At 42.8% G+C, this 21,942-nt stretch overlaps 1 protein-coding gene across 1 annotated transcript; it reads right to left on the bottom strand.

The window, feature by feature from the left end:
- Nucleotides 1-1,592: 1,592 nt before the first annotated feature.
- Nucleotides 1,593-20,274, bottom strand: ACE2 (angiotensin converting enzyme 2). The gene is made up of 15 exons (XM_071431145.1): nt 20,157-20,274; nt 18,696-18,808; nt 18,096-18,204; nt 17,273-17,370; nt 15,598-15,767; nt 14,326-14,552; nt 13,396-13,540; nt 11,837-11,935; nt 11,074-11,196; nt 10,572-10,744; nt 9,618-9,676; nt 5,034-5,134; nt 3,967-4,083; nt 2,543-2,737; nt 1,593-1,904 (listed from the first exon to the last, which is right to left on the bottom strand). Exons 1-15 carry the CDS (start codon nt 20,212-20,214, stop codon nt 1,784-1,786), a joined length of 1,908 nt encoding a protein of 635 aa, XP_071287246.1. The 5' UTR covers nt 20,215-20,274; the 3' UTR covers nt 1,593-1,783.
- Between the last annotated feature and the right edge of the window lie 1,668 nt (nt 20,275-21,942).

Raw genomic sequence — 21,942 nt, 5'->3', positions numbered from 1 at the left:
TGTATTCTGGTAGTGGCTTCATGTGTTGACAATTCTGAATGGTGTTTTTTGATTCAGAGCACAGCTTTTAAAATTACTTGTATTGAAATTAATTGTATTGAAATTAAAGCTTTGTCATAATGAGAAAGTTACTCTTAACAACAGACCTGAAGAGGGCCAGCATGACTAATTACTTCATTTGATTTTCTCCAGAATTGCCATTCCTTTTTTTGTGTTACTGCAAAGTAAGTAGGAGGACCACAATTAGTTGATTTATTTATCCTAAAAGTTTAGCCCCAGTACTAAGGTTTGGGGCTGTTATGGCAATGGAATATATGGTATAGATAAGCAACTTAAAAAAAGTATTTTCATTCCTTTGCATTAGTGTCTAGGTTGCCATTAATTAGTATCATCTGCTTACCATTTTGAACTGCTTCATCTAAAGGTCTTGTCTCTTAAATAGGAAATGAATGTGCAGCATTATAACAGTGTTTTGTGAACCTGTAGAGCCCAGATGTACTTTTCAGATATATGTTTGTCTGCTTTCTACAGATTGTGGTCATTTTGTAGGCCCTTGATTTTAAGAATCCATGCATTTTCTGAGCATTTTTCATGCAGGATCATGTTTGTTATTGGCTCTTTGGCAATCCAGGACTAAGTATCAGAAAACCTTGAGGTTTTCAGTGACCGGGTATGTACAGAATAAACCACACTGGCATGTTGGAGCTATGGGGGGACCTGCAAGACTCAGAATCACAGAAAATCTGGCTGAAAGGGTCCTCTGGAGGTCGTCTAGCCAAACTTCTCAGACAGAGTGGGATTATCTCCACTGCTCCATCATCCATACCTTCATCTACCTGATCTCTGAACACTTCTAAAGGTGGAGATCCCACAGCCTCTCCCAGAGTACAGAACAGGCAGCCTGGTCCAGTGCTGTTCTATCCTCCATGTGAGCAGACTTCGTTCTTCAGGTACAATCAGAATTTCCCAAGCCTCAGTCTACTGCCCCTTGTATGTAATAGCACAATTGTGTTTGTTGTAGGTGGCATTTGTAATGCAGTATTTGTAATAGTGGAGGCAATGGCCAAGGTATAGGGAAAAATAACCACAACTACTTTGATCATTTAGTATTAAGGAAGTTTCCATTTTTAATGTCAACATAAAAGAGATTTTTTTTCTTTTTGAGGGAGCATGGGCTATTTTGTCTTTACAATACTTATCAAGCAAACAGTTAGAAAAATAACTTATGTTATAAATTTCTAATAAACTTCCAGTGCTTGTTAGTCTTCATCCAGTATCCATTTTACGTTGAAACAGATTTCTTGAAGGTGCAAAAATTGCAGTTATATCAAATTGAGTTCTTTATCACTAAGGTTCTTCTGATAGTCAAGGGTTTTTTCATCACTGTCTTTAGAAACAATTTTGAGGTCTCCATCTGGAAAGATTGAGATGTTCTTCAGGAGTATATGAGTTATTGTTTTGTGTGCATTGGTCTGTATACAACTGTACACTTCCAAGCTTTTGTATCTCATTACACAGGAAACAGAAGTTGGATGCAGCACACACATGAAAAGCAGCACAAATGGTGTGTAATGTTATGCACATAATTTATAGAAAAGCCATGCATGTTTTCTAGTTTCCACATAAACAGCAGATTTACTTGCTATTGGCCATGAACCAGTGGATTAATGGTCAACCAGAAGACATTGTTTGATGACATCCATAGTGTTTTACTCCTTTGCTAGGCACTATTGTTAAAAGTGAAATTTAAAAAAAACAGAAGCCCTTAGTGTACCCACACCTTTTAAAATGATGTTTGTGTCTCTTCAGCTGGCTCAAAGCCCAGGTTTCTTCTTCCCTCTTCACCATAAGGGTTCACCTCTTCATGGTTTGATCCTGCTTCACCTCTGCTTTCTCTTGCTCTCCTGTAACAAAAATTCATTTATATTAGAAGGTCCCTGTTCTGTTCCAAGTCCTTCTGGATCCCCAGAATCCCTGACTATAAATAATACTGTGTTTAACTCGTAATATTTATATAAAAGAAATCGAGCTAGTTTTAAAAAGAACTGTAGCAAATCTGCTATGTTCTTAGTAATCCTGTTAGTGGAGGGACATAGAAAACCAGCCAAGCTATACTTGTTAATGCAGTAATATTTAAAGAAAACGTCATTACTGTACAGCCTACAATCAGATTAAAGAAAACTGCAGGTGCTGGTGCTGGTGAATGTGGACAACTCTGCTGTTGCAGAAGGCACCATGTTCCCAGCAGGACATCCCCTCCTCCCTGGCAGCAGCCTGGCCACCCTGCAGCTCCCTGTGGCCCAAGCATTTGGTTAAACTGATGGTGATGGGGAAATTGCATAAAGCTGCTAAAGCTGTCCTGTACTGAGAGACAGGGAGATGAACCTTTAGCTATCACTGCTGATGGGAAAGGGATAACAGGCTTTCATTCCTTAACTTGCTTCAGATAAACTGAAGCCCAATCTGTAAAAAAATCCTGATTATTCAATTATAGGGACATCACCCAGTAGTTATGACCAGAATATCCAAAAATATCACTCACTTTTTGCGATCTCTCAGCCCAGTGATGATCAAGGCAATAGCTCCAATGACAACCAGACTAATGACCACCCCAAATACAATTAACCAGATGGTTACTGGTGGTTCATAAGGGGCAGCCAGGGTTGGAAGTATTCCCACAAACTCCAGGGTACTATCATCGAGTCTGAAAGCCTCGTTCATTCGTCCTCGAGACATCCTGCCATCAAATGCAAATTCAAAGGGTTTCACACATATATTGAAAGGAAAGGAACAATTTTCAGTTTTTTATAAATCTTCAGCATGGCAAGCTTCCCCTGAACAGCTCAGTGTAAAAGGCAGCAGAGGAGGTACTGCTAAACCCATTTTCCTTCTGGCATGTGAGTAACAACCATAGAAACTTAAACCGTTAACCTATTGCAGCTTAACTGACATGTTCAGACACTGTATGGACTCTTAAACTCAGTCTAAACGTTTATTAAAGGAGCCTTCTGATCTCCTTCTCTGTTTTCATTTTGCCCTTCATTCTCTTTACCATTTCTTGTCTATTGAAAAGCTTCTTAGTTATGCCATGTAAAACCGCAGCTTTATCATTTTACCTGTTTCCCTCCTACAATCTTACACAATTTTGATTAGTGTGTTTCTCACTTCCCTGAAACCCCTTTCCCTGGTATATCATCTGTGCCTGTTTTTCCTTAAACTTCCACATCTGCTACCGAGTGCTAACCCAAGAGTTACTTTCACAGCCATATTCTTCTCCTTTAGTTCACCAATGTATCTCACTGCTCCTTCAACCCCATCTCAGGTTGATGCTGCTTTTAGATTTGTGCCCTCTTCATTTCCCACTGCACATTACCCATGATCTTCTGCAGAGTTGCAGTTTTACTTATCATTTTTATAGCAGTGACTTACAGTGGTGCCACACCATGCTATAAAAGGGCTGTTTATTGACCTGTAAGTGGGGACTAGATCCTGCTCTGACCTCCTCTCTATAATCAAATACATCTGGCTGTCTTTCTACTACACCATTATTCTGGAGCCCTTGTTAACAATAATTCTTGCACTGACTTTTCAAAAATGAGAGGAAGGACACACGTCTGCATGCACATCAATACTGTATTCTGTATTTCAGGATACAAAATAGTTCCTGTTAAAGTTTCAGCAATTAGGTCGGCTGGCAAGGTCTGATGCAAATAAGATGTATTTTGGCAAGACCCTGGAGCATTTTACTTTGGCTGTTGTCCAAGATACCATCTGATAGATGGACTATTTTCTTTCTGCCATAATAGTTTTCATCCTAGTATCTCTCATCCCACTATTTTCATTTTAACTGCAGAATTTACTTTCTTGTCACTGCTTCTGCCTCAGCTGACTTAAGCATTGCTTTCCCTTCCAACCTTCCATTTGGTTGGTTGGTTGGGTTTTTTTTCCCAGAAAGCAAAATCTCACCTGATGGCATTTTCCACGTCAGCTTTGGGCACAATATCACTGATATTACCTGGCATGCTGACAGTAATGTAGAAGGAGATCCTTTGTGTCAATTCCCCAACATGAATGTCTGTAACGCTGAAGGAGAAACAGAAGAAAAGGTTATTTTCATTGTTGAGATGACATTAGCTTTAAATTTGAGCCAGTGAACAGTTGTGTTTGATTGACATTGCCAGAGGTTTAGTTTACACTGAGGGCATAGTGAAATGAGCTGGGAAGTGAAATCTGTTTTCCTGCCAGAATCCCTTTTTCTATGTGCCAATTTGTAACTTGAGCTGAGAGAGTCTCCCTCATACCTAAGACAAGTCTTGGTGTAATTTTCCATAGCACATAATCACTTGCAGAACAGAGAGTGTCTGGGGTTGATCTCATGAATGAGGTGATGTATGAAGTACAAAGTGGAAAAAAATAGCTTTCTTCCTTATTTTTCTAGAGTAGATTCTAGATATTACATGACTGTAGTTCTATAAAGTAATATCTAATAGCTTTAGTAGATAGCTTCTGGACATTATTGAAAATACTTGATCAAAAGGGTTGTTTTTCTTACCAAAATCATTTTCAGGTGAAAGATTTTATACTTGTAACTGAACCTAAATAAGATTAGTAAGTCTGTATCAAATTCTAGTGCTTTATAGTCAACATGTTTATCTTTCCTTAGCCCCAAACCTCTTGGATATTCAGTATGATATACATACATTGCTAGAAATGTTTATTTTTAATCAGTCTGCCTTCCCTCATTTTCTATATGTGTGTTTGACACAAATTGTAAAGGTTCATCTCCATCACTGATAAGCTGCAGGAGATAAAGCCTTCTTACCTAACTTTAGCACATTATTCCTAAACTTCAAGCTCTTGAAGGGAAAGATCTCACATACCCAAGCTGTCATCTTGCCTTTTTGCAAACAATGTTTGACATTGTTTCTGTCACCTTACATTTAACAGAAGGCACAATTAATCCCACCAGTTCCTGCCATTAGCTGAGCAGGAGCAATGCAGGCAGAGCTGGCACAATTAGGCAAGCCACTCACTCGAAGGCAACTTTCTGCTTCTTCTCCTTTGCAAAGTATTTCCTCATGGCATAGGCAACAGATGACTTGAACAAGAAGAGCTCGTTTTCATCCCATTCATACTGCAGAAAAAGCACAAGAGAAATTCCTCAGAGATGGCAAGAAATCAGGGACATTAAGAAATCCTTCTAAAAAGAAATAGCAACTGTGATGCTTGGCATGCACTTCAGTATGATTTATTTGTGCCATGATAGCACATCAGAAACCAACCCAAACCCTTTAGATCTGTTAATCTGGGCACTGTGCAGGAGAATAACCAAGGAGGCATCCCTGCTGCCAGACATCATGCTGTCCCTCTGCAATCTCTGGCATCTTTATATGGGACTGCTGAAGATGCAGCAGTCCCAGCACACTCCCTGCCTTACAGGGAGTAAAGGCATCAGCAAGGCTATTCCTACTATTGAATATTGTACATTCTCTTTGAATTTTAAAGATTTCATTATTTAGATCTTGTTTTAATCATATAATTTTATTTGCAGAGCTGTTCTGTTAAGGAAGAGAACCTTTGTGGTAGAGTCGTTGTGTGAAGGTGGCTAATTTATTTGCTTGATGAGCTCAGATTTTTGTTCATGGTCTGTTTTGGTAAAAAACTCTTTGCATCAATACTTCTGCAGCAAGCACATATTTGGGGTTTTTTCCCTGGAGAACAGACAGGTGATATAAAAAAATATATTGCCTGTGTGCAGGCTTCTCCTGGCCTGCCTTACGAGTCCTAAGTTATTTGCAGTGGAAGACAGAAACAGGTTCTCTGGGGCAGGACCAAGGGCAGGACCAAGAGCTGTACAGGGGGCAAAAACCACCACAGGAGGTAATAAAGCAGCCTGGTCTGTTGTGAAATAGCATGTGTGCACAAAGGGAAAATCCCCAGCTGAACTCTGTGGCAATATCTTTTTATTCCACTCAGGCATAGATTTGATTGTGTTTATGGTACCTGGGCAGGAAGGCCCATAAATGCTGTCAGTGATAGAAAGTCAGCTCCTGACTTTCTTGAGCATTATTCAGGAAGGTGTGGTAGAAGGCAGCTCTGATTTAACAGGCTTTATAAAACCTAGCTGCATTTTTCAGATGTGTCCACCTCTTGACACTGATGTAAAATGAGAGAGATGTAGAAATATCTATGAAGAAGACAGGGATAGACAGGGATAAACTGTTTAGCTGGATCTGTTGCAATAGGACAAGGAGTAATGGTTTTAGACTAAAAGAGAGTTGATTTAGATTAGTTACTAGGAAGAAATTCTTTACTGTGGTGAGGCATTGGAGCAGGTTGCCCAGAAAGGTGGTGGATACTCAGTTTCTAGAAACATTCATGGTCAGGCTGGGTAAGGCTTACAGCAACTTGATCTAGCTGAAGATGTCCTTTCTCACTGCAGTTGTGTTGGGCTAGCTAATCTTAAAAGGTCCCTCACAACCTAAAGAGTCCTGATTCTATTAATAAAGGGCAGGAAGGGGCAGAAAGAACCCACTGCTGTCAGCCCATTCAGGACCAGGTCACAGGAAAGGCACAGGTACCCCTAAAGCCACGACAATCAGAGCAGTGCCCAGGGCATTTGGAGAGCAGAGGCTGTGCCAGCCCTGGCTGCTCCCACCAGGAAAGGCTGAGGCTGAGTTCCCTTTGCGAGGCAAATGCCCCCAGCTTTCTCCTGCTGGCACAGCCCTGCACTGAAGCTCCTCTTCTTGTTACTGCTGCTGCCTCCAGCAGCTGGCACTGTTCACTATCACAGCTAAGAGGCTATGGTTGGGGTTTCTCAATTTTCTATTTATGCCCAACATCTTTAGGCTTGCAGTGCTGGTTTTTTATTATTATTTTTACTAGGATCTAATTGAGCTTGATTCCTCTACTGATGCTTTCTGTACTTAGCATGTTAACTTTTTAATAGTTTATTCATTTCTCTAACTTATACTTTGTCTTTTTCAGACTAATGTAGTCTAATTGCCACCGTGCCTCTCAATTGCCTTTATAAATACTATTACTGGCTGTGTGGAGTGGAAGTACCTGGCTGGTTTCTGATCTGTGTTTGAGTTGTGATTACCCACAAGGCTTCCCCAGACATCCCAGGCACCCACCCCACACTGTGCCTTACAGAAGCTGCTTTGCTTTCAGAGAGAAATGAACTCTGCCAGGCACCTCTGCTCTCTTATAGTGTGTTCACTCTGAGATCCCATATGTGATTTGAAAGACAGTGTAAGTGTGGCCTCTGATTTTAAAAGGATTTTTCATTGTCAAATACATCTAAATGCCTGCAGGCTGACAGCTCTCCATTCTCTAACACTGTCTTGTGTGACAGCCCTTTACAATGTGATCACACATACGGCATTGACCTGGTAGAGAATCTTGAATTAATGTTTGGAGAGGGGTCTGGTTTTCAAGTGGCAGTCAGGGGCTGGCACTCCTGGAACCATTTATTTAAATGTGACAGACCCCAAGGCATTCAGTGGGGATCTGTGGCAGTTTCCCTTGTGCAGGCACTTTCATAAAGCCCCAGCTGCAGCAAAGCTGTGGATGTTTCAGCCTCATCAGCTGCACCGGTGATCCAGCAATGCTGCGGCTGCAGCTCTAATCTCATCAGCCTGAAAACAATTAGCAGGGTAATTGCGGCAGTGCGTGCTCTGGTACAGCTGGCACTGAGCCCATCTGAGAGTCTGGATGCTTAATTTGCCAGAACTGGGGGCTATCGAACCGTCCCTGCTGGGGCTGAGTCACAGCCTGTGTGAGCTGCAGCTCCCTGGCCCCCAGCACAGCAGTACCTGAGCCCCAGAGCAGCAATCCTTCCCTGCCTGAGCCCCAGAGCAGCAATCCTTCCCTGCCTGCTCTCTCCAGAGCCAGCGAGCACAAGTGCAAAACTGTTTGCTGGCATATTCAGACTGCTTTGTGCTGGTAGGTCAGGGCAAAGCAACTCAAAATGCACCTTAAACAATTGCCCACAGCTTCTGGGCACTCTGAGCCGTGCAAAGCACCCAAAACACATCACTGTGTGTAGCTGGGCTGAGATTCTGCCCGAGATTCCCCCTGCCTTTTCTCTATGCCAGCTCACACATGTACCACTACCTGCTGCTGCCATACCAGCATTCAGCTCAGCAAAAGGCACATTTGTGGGGAGGCAGAAAGCAACCCAATAGAAAAGGTTTCTTGCAAGTCGGTGATGTGAACTGGTTTTGAGAGGAGAATGTATGGCTTGCTCTTCAGAGTTTAGGAACCTACTGTCCATACAATAATTCAAATTAAGTAATCTGTATGAGATTGTTTTACAGCTGCTCAATTGCACAACAAAAGACTATGATGGCTAAAGGCAGGCATAAAAATGATATTAAGCTAAACATTAACCATAATGACTAATAAACGTGTTGTAATATGGAACCTTTTTATGCTGTTGATATCAGTTTTGAATTGTATCTAACTCGACTAGGCAGTCTAGGAAGCAATAAAACTCCAGTGGGGCTTGCGTGTGAGAGAGTGATAGAGGCAAGAGCATCAATTCATGAAAAATGGGCCCGTGGTTTGTGTCCTTGCTGGTGCCACAGGCTCCAACATGCAGCTCTAAATGGCCTGCCTGATGACATACTCATTCCTGGAAAATTACTAATGTCCTGCAAGGTGAAAATGGCTATTAACAGGAATGAAGTGTCTGCACTTAAACCTTCTACACTGCCTCCATGAGATTATCATAAAGAGGAAGAGTTAGAATAAGGAGTGAATTTGCAGCCTGGGTTAAGCAGATGGGCTAAGCCAACGCTCTGTTTAAAATCGTAAAAGCCATCTTCGGCTTTGATGAGATTTTTTTCATTGCTGTAATACATTTTATTGGACCAGCTGGTGTAATTGGGCAGAGCAGACAAGCTCTTGGGAATGAAAGCCCTTTGCCTCATATGAAACAGAAGCAGCTGCGCTGCACTGTCCCCTGCAATTCAATAACAAAGCTGTTTCTGCATCAGGGTTGGAGGGCAAGGAGGCAGCTGAGCATATCAGGGACTGGAAATATTACTGTACACAGCCAAACAAAAATCTATGGAGAAATGCTAACAGATGTGTTTTAGTTTGAAATCAAGAGCATTTAAGGACAGAGAGTGGGATCCACCAGCCTGCTTTTAAATGTGAAGTTAGCTGCTCTTATAACTTCTGAAGGCAGCCACCATAGCCACGATAATGGCAATTAGAAGAAATTAGGTAGAAGCTTCAAGTGGAGACATCAGCAAATCTGGGGAAAATACAGCCATTTCATGTACACAGGTTCCTCTATGTTAGCCCTCCAGGCCTGTTCCGTAGGAGGAGGAAAATCATGATTGGTATCTCTACAGAATAACTCACCTAGCTGAGATGCCTTTCCTAAAATGGGTGGCGTCACTCAGAAATTCCTCCACTAATTTTAGAGGCAGCCCTGACCACAAACTTGGACAAGACACCTTATATGTGATAACCCTCCAGCTGAGCTGATGCCACCCTTCAGACACAAAGATCAGCCATGCCCTTATGGCTCATTTTCTGAGCCATCACACACCACCTCTGTTGCCCAAGCAATAAGAAGGGTGCCACAGCACAGACACACTCACCGCCTCGGTCCCCAGAGCTGCCTTCAGGCTGACGCGCACTTTGATGGCATTGCTAGAATCTGGTTCAGAAAGAAACAAGGGCCATGTTAGAGCTGCTGCAACAGAAAGTCTGCTCCTGGAAAATGTTGAGGTGGCTAAAGCTTCCTTCCTTCCTTTATTTGCTCCCCTTGGAGAGCGTGGTGGGACTGATTTTGTTTCCCTTCAGTCACCTCTACTGCAAACACAATCATCTGAGCTGCCAGTTCCCAAGTCTGGTTTTGTAGCAGATAGAAGGAGAATTCCTCTCTCCCATCACTGGGAATGAGCAGCTTAGATGCAGATGCTGGTGCCTGCTTAGGTGAATCCCACTATCAGACTGGCACAGGGCTGTAAGAGTTATAATGCTCGCTAGTGCCAGCAATGATTACACAAATATAACCTGTCTGGTCCATCACTCAATGTCACAATAAGCTGAAAAATGCATTTTTCCACAGTCTCCTCCTTTTCCTCCCCTTGAGCTCCCCTCTTTGACTAACACATGTCAGCTAAACCATAGCAGTAATATTTTTGTACTGGTCTGCCCCTACACCCAGCTCCCTGGACAAGTGGCTCCCAGCTCTGCAATACAGGCACACTGCTCTCAGAAAAGTGCCACACAAGACCAAGCTTCTGAATCTTTCTCCTTCTGTAGAGCCATCCCACACTCTGAGGACTGCCATCATGAAAAAAAAGACACCTCAATTTCAGAGAACTGGGTGAGGCTCTGACAAACACACAGGCTGACTTCTTCAGCTCTGGCCATAAGGAAGCCAGTCGGTTTTCCTGTGAGCAAAACTTACAGCTCAGTGCTTATTTCCCAAAACCCTGCTTTTTTAGGGGGAATAGCCTCCAACAGCTAGAAGTGAGAGGCACTTTGCTAACCCAGGGTTGTGAAGAATAACTTGTGTCCTTAAATCACCCCCAAGCCATACATACATGGTGTCCAGTCTGTTTTCCAGCCAATGAATCTGCCAGAATTGTTTTTTTTCAGCCACTCATATAAAGGTTCAAAGTAGTGGAGCAAGGGAGCTGCATTCATGTATTTCTCTCCTGTTACACTTTCCAGTGCTTGAGTCCAGGGCTGGGATCTTCCTAATTCCAGCAATTGTCTGTATATGTGGAACAAGAAGTAATATTATTGCCATGCTCCATCGTGATGAGAAAAACACTCGGTGATCAGTATAAAGGTGTTCTTTGCTTCTGAATTCACTCCTTTCTCCCACTACTCCTATTAATAAAATATTTTATTCCCACAAACAAGTAATTAAACCTTTGATGTTTAGAACCTTAGTGTTCATAAATTTAGTCAACTTGTCAAAATGAATTGAGCAAGTACAGGCTAAATTTCCAAGCTAGGTTTATTCTTGACACAAACTCATTTACTCCAGAAGCTTTGTTACACTCTAATTTATTACGTGTGAGAAATTTGCTTTGTTACCTGAGTTTCTGCCCAGCTTCAGTGGAGTTGGTAATGTCACATTTGTGAAGAGGGCCAGTATGGCTGGCTTCCTTGCAAAGTGCCTCCTGAAACTGGAACTGATAGATGGTGCGGGTGTAATACCTACAGGAAGGGCAAGGAAAAGGGAGGCACAGGTTTTATTAGCTGTCTGTCAAGGAAACCTGCAAGCCCTTGTCCTTTGGAAAGCTCTGCTGCATCAGCTGTCACTCCTGCTTGGGAGACTGCACTACAGGGACAGAGGCCAGCTGATATTCACAGGCTAGGCTAACTCAAATCTAGCAAAATGCCAAGATCAAGTGGACTAGAAGAGCCCCAAATCTGTTTGTTGCCACATAAATCAGAAGAGAGTAAAGTTTTTAAGGTGCAGCTCTCTGCTCTGAGCCCTCTAAAATGACGTGGCTGGGACACAGCGGACATCCAGGGCTGCATGCTCATGGCCCAAATGACATGGGGCACAGTGATCCCCCAGGGGGAAAACACCTCATACAGAAGTGCTCCTGCTGGTTTGATGGCAGCATGAAACTTTCCTGTTCAGCAAGAAGGTCAGCAGCCTCCTCAGTGCTCAGAGATTATTGTGGAACAACCCCTCATGCGCAGAGAAACACTCCCATTGAAATCAGCAACCTTCAGCCTGGGCTTTAAACAAAATAAGATTGGATCCTGAGACTCTCCAGCAGATGTTTTAGTTAGCTGGGGCTGTTCTGTAGACAAAACTTGAGTCATGAATTAAACACTGCCCTACCTTATGAAGGAGTAATCATTGGCCACGTGAAACAGCGCGGCAGGGTCGCAGTAGGTTTCATCATGAGGGACTGGCTCCACAACACCAACTATGGCTCTCCTGGAGATGAAGGAACAACACAGGGTTTCTGTTTATAGACAATAAGCAGAGGTAATCTGACTCAGCTTTCCTTCTGTTTTGTCTGATACATATGGACACCTCTCACTTGCAAACAGAAGAATTCCGTACAGCTCCCAGTAGCCCCAAGAGTTCTGCTCCACAGCTGGAGACCACAGAGAGGAAGCTGTTTGGAAACTCATAATGCAAGGAAGGGATTTGTATGATGGCAAGGTGTGCAGGGATCAATTAGTGGTGTGAAATAATCTGCAAGACATGAGATTCACACAACCACCTCATGCCCTGGGCCATCCCAAGTTTAGAGACCTGTATTTCATCCCTGGTAAGGGCATGCAGAGACTAGGCAACCCAAAAGGTAGATGGCCTCCTATGCCATTGTGCTGGAGATAGGATTTCTCTTTATTTTCCTCTCCTGAGACTCTGTTTCCTGAGAAACAAACCCATGCCTTGAGTTCTGAAAATGATAATAAGCTTCCCTGGAAATATTTTTCATAAACCTCTATTTCAAGAAAAGAGCTTTGCAGTGCCACTGCAACAGATGTGATAAGCTTCCCTAAACAATTTGTCATTCTCTATTTCTCTGACATCTCTGCTACTTTTGAATACATTGAAGCTGATTGATTTTTACAGTGGATCAGGAGGCTTGCATATATCAACTTTTATTATAGATTCTGTTTGCTGATGGAGGCTTGCTGTTCATGTTCATGTTAGAGTTCAGGCTCCATTTTCAGTGTGGGGCTTGTTTGGTTTCTTCGCATTTTTTTGCCCTCATATTAAAACCAACTTGGGAAATTACAAACTCCAGTCTGAATCACATTTATTTTTAATCTTGTGCTCCAAGGTGCTGAAAATAGACTGATTGATGGGCACAATCTGAAAAAGCTGTTACTTGCCAAGGGAACTGTATTTTCTGTACCAAGAAAGGTGATATCTTGGTACACAAAGAAGGAAAGATTCAGTCTGAAATCTTTCAGACAATTTGCCTCCAAAAGCACTACACGGTCTGAAGGAAAGTGTGCTCAGATACTTGGTGAATTGAGATCTGCATGTTTCTCTGGCAAGTACAATGTACCTCACTTTCCACTTGTCCTTAAGGATGTGGGGAGCAAACCAGAGCACAATGAGACCAATGAGACTTAGAGATGGGCTGTACTTTAGCTGTGAAGGTTTCTTGTGTAATGTGTCAGGCGGACAGCAATGTTTATCTGGAACAGGCCATGCAAAGGCCATGGGCTGTCTTTATCAGGAAGCTGACATGAGGCATTATGAGACATTGTCTGCACCACAGTTGGGTATTTCTATCTAGCACTCTATTGGTATTTACAGAAACACCCAGAGACACAGATCCTGCCCTATGGGGGCACAAACACCTCAGTATGTTAACTAGGGTTGGGTTTGCAGGTTCATATGAAAAAAAAATCCCCTTTGTTTCTCAAACTTACTTCATCTCCCACCACCGTTTGGTCCATTCCTGCTTTGTAATCTCACCCCTAAACACCATCCACCTCCACTTCTCCAGCATGTAAGTAAAAGGCATTGTTCCAACAATGGTTAATGCTTGTTTGAGCAGAAAGTTGATTTCAGTTTCTGAAGAGAGAAGCAGTTAAGGTAATGGTTATGGTAGCAATTAGTATCTGTTTGGATGGCTAAAGTTGTTTCCTTTAACAGCTAATGCTTATATCTTGTTTGAATTACAGATTTTCACTAAGGAAAAAGTGGAAGGAAGAATACTACTGAAAAAAACATAAAATCATTTAGGAATTGCACACTGTTTTGTCTCTTTCCCCCAAACTCTTAAATAACCTAGTCCTTTGACATTTACATTTAGTTACCCATCACTGAGAACCTCTCCAGTCTCTGAGGAATTCTGAGCTGAAGACATCTCAAAATGTATAAAATGTGCATCTTCATCCATCTAAGGCACTGCTCAGAAGCCAGATGAACAGCATTATAATGAGGGCCTACCTACATTGTCACTCAATATTCACTTAAGTGGGAGATGTAAATCTCAAGTTTCAGTTTCATTTGAACTGCTAAATACATACTTGATAGAGATATGTATGGATTCTTGCAACAGAGATTGAAAAGACTTTTGGAGACTTATCTAAAGGAACTATGAAGACTTAAGAATGAGTTGTTCAGTACTGAAGGCAGTGAGGTGCTAGCTACTTCTTTTAAAATTATATAACAGCATTGTAAAGCAGTGATTCTTGCTTCACAATGCAATTTGGGGAAAAAGTAGTCTTTCTGGTAAATGAGATGAATAAGAAGCCTGTCAGTCGATTGCTGAGTTTGCAGGCATGATCTTCTGCTACAAAATAAGGACAGAAAGTGCTTTCACATAAGGGCATCATATTTATGCATTTATTTACCTTCATCATCTTGGAAAGTTGGCTCTAGCAGATCAAGAGATTTCAAGTGCTCAGGCGTGGCTGCAGAGAGTGACATAATTTCCCCTACAGCTTCGTGGAAGCCCTCGTTGGCACCGCTCCTCAGCAGGTAGGGCTGCGCCGCGTAGGCCATGTCGTACTCAATGTGCCCCATCTCGTGGTGTGCTGTCAGGAAGTCATCCATGCTCACTTTGGTGCACATCTTGATCCTAGACACCAGAATAAAGTGTCTGTGCTTAGAGAGGGAGTGGCCCAGAGAAAAGCTGGCTGATCCCTGTGTGCCACAGCCATGGGGCAAATGCCCTTTGCAAAACACAGGCAGCTACATCCTGGTATGCAGTGCAGATCCTCCTGCTACAGCAATACTTCTGGGCAACTCAGCAAAACACCTTCAGCCACCTTGAAATTGTCCACGGAGTAAGAGAAAACTGCTGTTTTGTGAGAACAGCTGTTCCCTAAAACCTGGCAATAAAATCACTGTATGTGTGGGAGTGAGTAACCACCAGTCTTAGTAAGACAGTAATGTATAAAACCCTGTGTGTTGGTGACTCCTGCTACTTCATCCTTGTGTAGGGTTTACAATTTACTAAAGGCATGTCTTCCAAAGAGGGTTTCTTTTCATCTTCCCCAGACTGCTGAGGTGGGACACTGATGTGTTTCACTCAGGCTCTGCTGTGCACCAGCTTCCTTCCCTGGGTAACTGTGTGGGCTGCAACAGGGGTCAGAATTTCTGTGAGAAGTATTCATTGTGTGGGAACTTGCTGTCCCACTTCTTTCCCAAGTATGGAAGAGACTGATGGATTTTCATGAAACTGGATAACTCTGCTGGAGATAGACATTGGACTGTCAGGAGATTTTCCCTTGCTACCCAGGGACCCACTGCCATTGCTGCAAAATGTGCAGTTGTCCATAAATCTCACTGGTATCCACCTGCATTTTTGGTTACTCTTTAAGCCCTAGAACATAGCCATTATTTCTCTAATTCATAAAAATATTAGTCACTTCTCAAGCTAAAATTTGAGAGTAGATCTTGAGTAGATCTATGAGTAAGTTTGAGTAGATCTTCACAGGAAAAGTTGTACAGAAAGGTTTACAGTCCCACAGGATCCCTGCTCTCTTGTCTTCCCTCTCCCTTTTTTCAGCCAGAAAAAAAATAAAGGAGAAATTATAACTTAAGACAGCATGGTGCACCTTTAGTGAAGGTATGTTTGTTCCAGGAGGCAGTATAAGAAGGGGTCATAGCAATTCCAGTACCTGTAATCGTTTTTGCCCAGGTCCCATGCTGTAGGATGGCAGACAACCTTCCTGCCGTCAGCTGGCTCTGTGAGCATGGAGTTATTCCAGAAGCCCTCAGTCATCTTAGGAAGGCCAATGGAAGCAAAGAAGGCCTCAGCAGATTTGAATATTTTAATTGCATCCCATTTCTGAAAGAGACAATGCCACCATTAACCTCTGCTTCTGCATGCAGCCTGTTCCCAATGCTCTGCTTGATGCAGGGCAGCTGACTTAACACATTTCCCAGGAGCTTCCCACCTGCACCTGGCCTGTTGAGAGTAAGTCAGTAGTGTCTGTCTTTGGCACTTCTGTCAATTCTGCTGCTAACTAGAATTAAGTGTTTTCCCTGCAAACAAAATAGGTTACTGCACTCAGAGGTTCAGCAGATAGCACCTGACCCAGACCAGAGAAGCTCTCAATAAAAGATAAAGTAAGATAAAGAATGAATTCCTGTATGTCAGATCTGTGATCCAACCCTTCAGTCACTTCCGTCAACCTGGGGACAACACATTTGAGGAAGTGGAGCTACATTCCCAACAGATGAGCATGAGAGACTTCAGCCAGTACCATAAAACCTGGCAAATGTATCTATGGGAGTTGCTTATCAGATTAGAACTGCATGGTTATGTTCAGGATAATTTTGCCATTCAGCAGTTTTATTGTTCTACCCAGCAGGAGCTCTGCATTTACTGAAATGAGCTCTCACAGAGACCTGGGTGGCAAAGATTGGATGAAAATCCCAAATGGGGCACACCCACCAACAAGAATGAGCCCTCCCACTGCTCAAAGGCTTCCCCTCTTGCAGTGGTAAATAATGCTTCCCTTCTTGCAGTGGTACTTCAACAGACACAAATTTATGACTACAAGTGGGTCAGTAGTGTAAAACAGAGGTGAGGTTAATGCAGCAGACTTCTGCAAACTGCTAAGGAATCAAATTCAACTATTCCTTCTCTTACCAGCTTAACATTTTCATGGAGTGCTGCCTTTGAGAGGAGAGTAGATTTCAGGTAAATAATTGCATTTCAGAAATCAAATTCCATCAAATTCCATCGAATTCCCTTTAGTTTAAAAAAGGAGTAAGGCTTTGGCAAGACTAGAGGGAATTATCTTCACCCATGTTCTTGGTCTGGTAAAGGTGGTGTCACAGCTGTTAGCTCTACAGATCTCAAACACAGACCTTATGCTGCTATGCAGTTATCAAAAGATAACAGGCAGCATTGCAGTTTCTCTAGCTGTATCCAAATAAACAAGGCTGACAAAAATAAAACAAACTGTGATATACAAACTATTTGATTATGGTAATGACTGGCAAAGGTCATATTTGATACCAGCCCACTCCAGGAGTCCTGAAATATTTATAAGTACAAAATATATCTCTTAATGGATAAGAGTCTCTGAGGAAAATAGACCTGGAGACAAGATTAAGGGGCTCAAAGAGTGTGGAGGAAAACAGAGAACAGCCAAGGGTACAGTGAAAAATGCATAAACGCTTAAAAGTGAAAAGCAAAAAAAAGGATACAAAGAGCAGCACTTTGTTGGCAGTGTCTGCCTGAGGGCAGCCATGGATTTCTAGAGAGCAGCTGATATTTGGTACATAATTTTTATACCTTCTAGATTTCTTACATAATGCATATTGCATAAAGGCATGTCTTACCTTTTCAATCATTGCAGAAGTTACATCAATGTTTGGTTTGGCTGGATAGGGAACAGTCAAGGCATACAGATTTGTCCAGAATCTACCCCACATATCACCTTCAGAAAAAGAGAGAAACGAATAAATACTTTAAATGATTTATTATGTATTGCTCAAAGGTGCCAGACATGTCAATAAATCGTGCAGTGTCAAAAATAGGCACTCCTATTCACCTAACCAGGCCTGATCCAGATGTGTAGGGGAGCAGATCTGGAAGGTCATGCATATAGGATAAACTCAGATCAAGGATCCTTTTATTACCCAATATCAGCAATTCTTGGATAATATGGTTTCAGGACTGATGACACTCCTAAAGGTGTATGAAAACTGAACATCCATTTTTTTAGTCCACATGATTGTTGTGCCATGTTCAGGAACACAATACTTATGGCACCTTAATGCTGCATGATTTGAAAGCCAAGTTATGAAATGTGGGATCTTAGAGTAAAATTTGAAAGGAAAAACAAGTCTCTCTGAATCTCTCATTTCTAAGGAAGACAAGTGCTGCAGAGGGGAGGGAAATGCCCCAGCCAAGTGCTAGAGTTTTGTGCTATGTGAGGTTTGGTGAGGATGAGAATACCTGCCCTCCCTTCCTGCTACTACTGCTAAGCACTTGTGTCATCTCTGCTAGGAATTTATCCATTTCTCCTCTACCCTTCTTTTATCTGTAACCTTTTTGTTAATATCTTGGTTAAACAGTCAGATTGCTCTCCACCTGTGTGCCTTGTAGGTGACAGTCCCCTGTATAAAGTCAGGCTTGCACACCATGGATGCATTGACATACCCAGCAAGTGAGCAGGGAGGCCTCCTGTGGAGCTGATGAGCTCGGGGCCATACACTTGCCCCAGCTTGTGTCTCACATAGGCATGCAGCTGCTCATACAGAGGTTTTATCTGGAGGCAGAGGAGGAAAAGGAAACCATTTTTATTTTTCACTTTGCTGTATTCTGCTCATTACTCTTAAACAGAGAGTCTTGAAGCTCTCTCTGACAAAAAGCTCCTGTACCCCAAACCTGCAGCTTAGCTTTGCCCCCTGCCTCAGGGCTCAGGCACCGAATCCAGATTCCAGCCACAGAAGTTCTGCTCAGGTATGAGGGAGGGAGGGAGGAGCATTGACTTTCGAGCTGGAGTATCAAGGATGCCATCTACCCCATGGACCTGCAGAGCTCCCTCTTTCCCAGCCTTTGGGGACCAAGCTGGTCCTTGAACAGCTACAGAGGTAGAAAAGTCATGTGTGTCTCCTCCCATCTGTTTCTGTTAAACCCACGTAGACTGAGATCAGCCAGTTTAAAACAGGTTTCAGCTTCATTCATAACATCAGCACGTGAGCCCACCATTTCAAAACACAGCCCTGCAACCCAGATGAGAGCTCTTCCTGCCTCTACCTGCTCAAACGTCTTCTCCACATCTTCAATCAGCTGGTCACGGCTGTATTTGTAATTTTCTGGAGACGTTGCTTCATAATTTGCTCTCCAGTAATCTCCATAGTCAGAATAACCTGTAAAGCATGGATGCATCACGTGAGGACACCACAAGTGGCACTGCTTAGGTCTGCAGAAGGGCAGCTCCCTGCAGATCTCATGCAGACCTGCAGCCTTCCCCCAAAGCAAAGCAGCAAAATTCTAGATAGTTTGGGTTTAGCAGAGAGGAAAAAGCCTCCCTGAAGTCTCCCTCATGAACATGCAGGTATGGGAGATTTCCAAGAAATTCAGAAATTGATGTCATGGTTATCTGCTCGTTAGGGTCATTCAGTCCAGAGATGGAGGTCAAAGGAAACCAGGAATCCTGACTGGAGCTCCTGGGCTATGAGGGACAGCAGCCTCTGCTCAGGCTGGATGCTAACAGGTTCTCACAGAAGGCAAAAACTGGTGGACATTGAATACGGACCCCCTCTTCCAGAAACAAAACCACCAGGACAGATGCAGACACCGGCAGTGAAATTCAGCTCCCACTTCCACAACATCTTCCAGTCCACTGAGCTCCATCAAGCCTGGAGTAAAAATGGCTCCTAGCTGAAGTCTCTTCCTCGGTGGTACAGAGGAAGGCCATAATGACCATTTCTTAATGTTTGGCTTTTTTCCCTGCCTTACTATTTGGGCCCTATTTTCTTATCCAGCTCCAGCCTGACAGTTTTTGCAAAACAGGGAGGATGGGAAGGCAGGTGATACAGCTGCAGTCTGGCCAAGAGAGAGGTGATGTAGCTACTTCAGAAGCTACCTTAGAAGACCCCAAAAGAAAATTGAAGGCAGCTGCAACTATTCCTTGAAAAGAGTTCCATATGATTTGTGTGGAGATCTCAGACTGGAAGCACAGTTCCCTTGGTACAAAATCCTTTTTGAATACCCAGCTGCACCTGCTGTCCCAGGCCTACCAAATCTGATCATTCCAGCTAGGGAATAATGATTATACATGAACCAATGACTGTGGCTGCTGCAAGAAGGTCAATGCCCATAGGAAAGAGATGTTGCCAAAACTCAGCAACACTCAGAAGCTGTTTAGATGGAGTGTGCTTGTCCATAAATCACAAATGGTGCAGCTCTGGGTGCTATGTAATGAGGGGCACTGATGCATTATGGCCTTTGGGAAAAGTGCCAACCAAGAAGGGCACCAACTTGGCCAAAAAGGTGCCTCTTGTTCCAGGCTGGGAAGAAACCTCTGAACTGGTCAATGTCAGTTGTCTGCATTTCCTCTTACTTTGAGACATGCACACCAAGAGCAAATTATGTGCAAATCATGTATGTGTTTTGAATTCCTGGGAAAATTGGGTAAGACTACGGTATATTTACTAGTTTCTAGAAGCCAGAAGAGAAAAAAAAAAAACAGAAAGAAAACAAAAATTGACTTACCATTAAGCCTTGCAACCTCATTTTCAAGTTCAACATACTCTTCATATAATGGTCTCATCAGTCTGCCAACATCAGCTCTCCAGCCTTCCCAGGCCCACAGCCTCTCATTATAATCAGTGCTGTCAGCCATAATAGCATCCAGACCTGTCAGAACAAAAAAGTAGGTGCTAGGCTTTGAAAAAGCAGAATTTTTCTTTCATAATAGGAAAACAAACCAAAGTGAAAGAAATTCATGAACAGAGAAGAAAACATTTTTTACTTGATATACTGAAAGATCCCATTATTTCACTTCATCCTTTCCTAATTTAATGTTTCCCCCTTGTCTTTAAGAAGCATGGAGCACATCCATAGTCTCATAGAATCATAGTCTCTTAAATGTTCTCTCCACATTAGCTTCCCTTAAGTTGGTAGAATTCTCAGGACTGGCCTCAATGCAACATTAAGTTCCAACATGACTGAAGGCAGGGAATAAAAAATAGATTTTCTGTGATATAGGCAAACCCCAGGTGACAGGCAGGCTGCCAAACAAGCTGAGCAGCCCTCCACAATTTTTTTTTTCTGCAAACAGGAGACAGTATGTCTCATGGGCAGAAGGTCCAATGGAGGTGCCTGAACTGCAAGGTGTAATTAAATTATGACTAAGCTTTAGATAGCAGGAAGTATCTGTTGAAATTACAGCCTGTTTTTTTGCAGTCAGGGGCCACCCTTTGGCTTTCTCTTTCTGCACCCTCAGGGTGAAGAACACGGTAGGGCAGTGGTTGGTGTCATACCTGGCTCCAGCACCAAGCACTCCGATGGATTGTTGACTTTACAGACGGTCCCAGTGCTGTAGATGGTACTCATTGTATTTAGCACAGTGCCCAGCTGCAAGTTGGATGCAAGACAGCCTGTTAGAAACCCACTCTGAGCAAAATAACAGCCAATTATGCTAATTCCTTAAAAGCTAGAATCAACACTTCACCCACCAGCTTAATATTTAAGCATATGTTTGAGCTCAGGAGAGATTAATGAAAGAATTCGCCTAAATGCATTACTGAACCAGATCTATCTGGAAAAGAAAGATAATCTCCCAAATATATGATATAACCTACAGGTTCTTAATATCCAGTGAGACAGAGCTCTGGATTCAGTGAGCACTGACTGTCATGAGAGAGCTGTCGATACACAGCAGCAATAAAAACATAAAGTTTATCAATGTGCTTCCATAAGCATGAATGCACATAAACTTTGCAGGGAGGTTGTGGCTTGAGTGGCAGCACAAAGGGCCCCTTTGGCAGGTGCTGCCAGGCTGACTGCTGCCTGTGGGTGTTCACATCACACTGATTGCATGGATCTGCTTGGACTCCACCACAGAGAAGCCATGGCTCGTGTCTTGGGCCAGCTGAAGGCCAAAATGCACCTGAAATCATTCAGCTGCATCTCAGAACCAATGCTCCGTGGCTGTTTTAAATATTCTTTATGTTACCACATCTTCATGCCTCAAGGATAACATGTACCACCTTTATCTGTCCCTTCAGGACAATGCAAGTTCTCACTCAGAGCTTTAAATCAGAACTCTGAAGAGCTGTCAGTGGGAGGGGTAATTAGTGAGTACCTCTAACTTTACCTCTGTCTGCATTACAATCAATTTTTGTGCCAGTGAAGAATACTTGGATATTCCTATGGAACTCCATCAATTTGTATTAAAAAAGTCACTTTTCAAACATGAATCAACAACTACAGCCCAAAGGCCATTATCTAGGAAATTCTAAGTGTCTAAACAAGGAGGGTACTGAAGAACATATCT

This window comes from Agelaius tricolor, unplaced genomic scaffold, assembly GCF_023055355.1.
Source record: "Agelaius tricolor isolate 1412-34295 unplaced genomic scaffold, bAgeTri1.0.p SCAF_7, whole genome shotgun sequence".
NCBI lineage: Eukaryota > Metazoa > Chordata > Aves > Passeriformes > Icteridae > Agelaius > Agelaius tricolor.
The sequence above is the reverse complement of the archived record's forward strand: the minus strand, read 5'-3'. Positions and strand labels throughout refer to the sequence as shown.

What these genes read in the sequence shown, in the direction of transcription:
- ACE2 (XM_071431145.1), bottom strand. Translation starts at nt 20,214, where the DNA reads ATGAGACCATTATATGAAGAGTATGTTGAACTTGAAAATGAGGTTGCA. An exon ending in CAGCTCTGGGGACCGAGGCG is followed by an intron (nt 5,135 to 9,617) that starts GTGAGTGTGTCT and finishes CTTTTTCTGCAG; the next exon opens with TATGAATGGGATGAAAACGA. An exon ending in GACGTGGAAAATGCCATCAG is followed by an intron (nt 2,738 to 3,966) that starts GTGAGATTTTGC and finishes ATTTGATGGCAG; the next exon opens with GATGTCTCGAGGACGAATGA.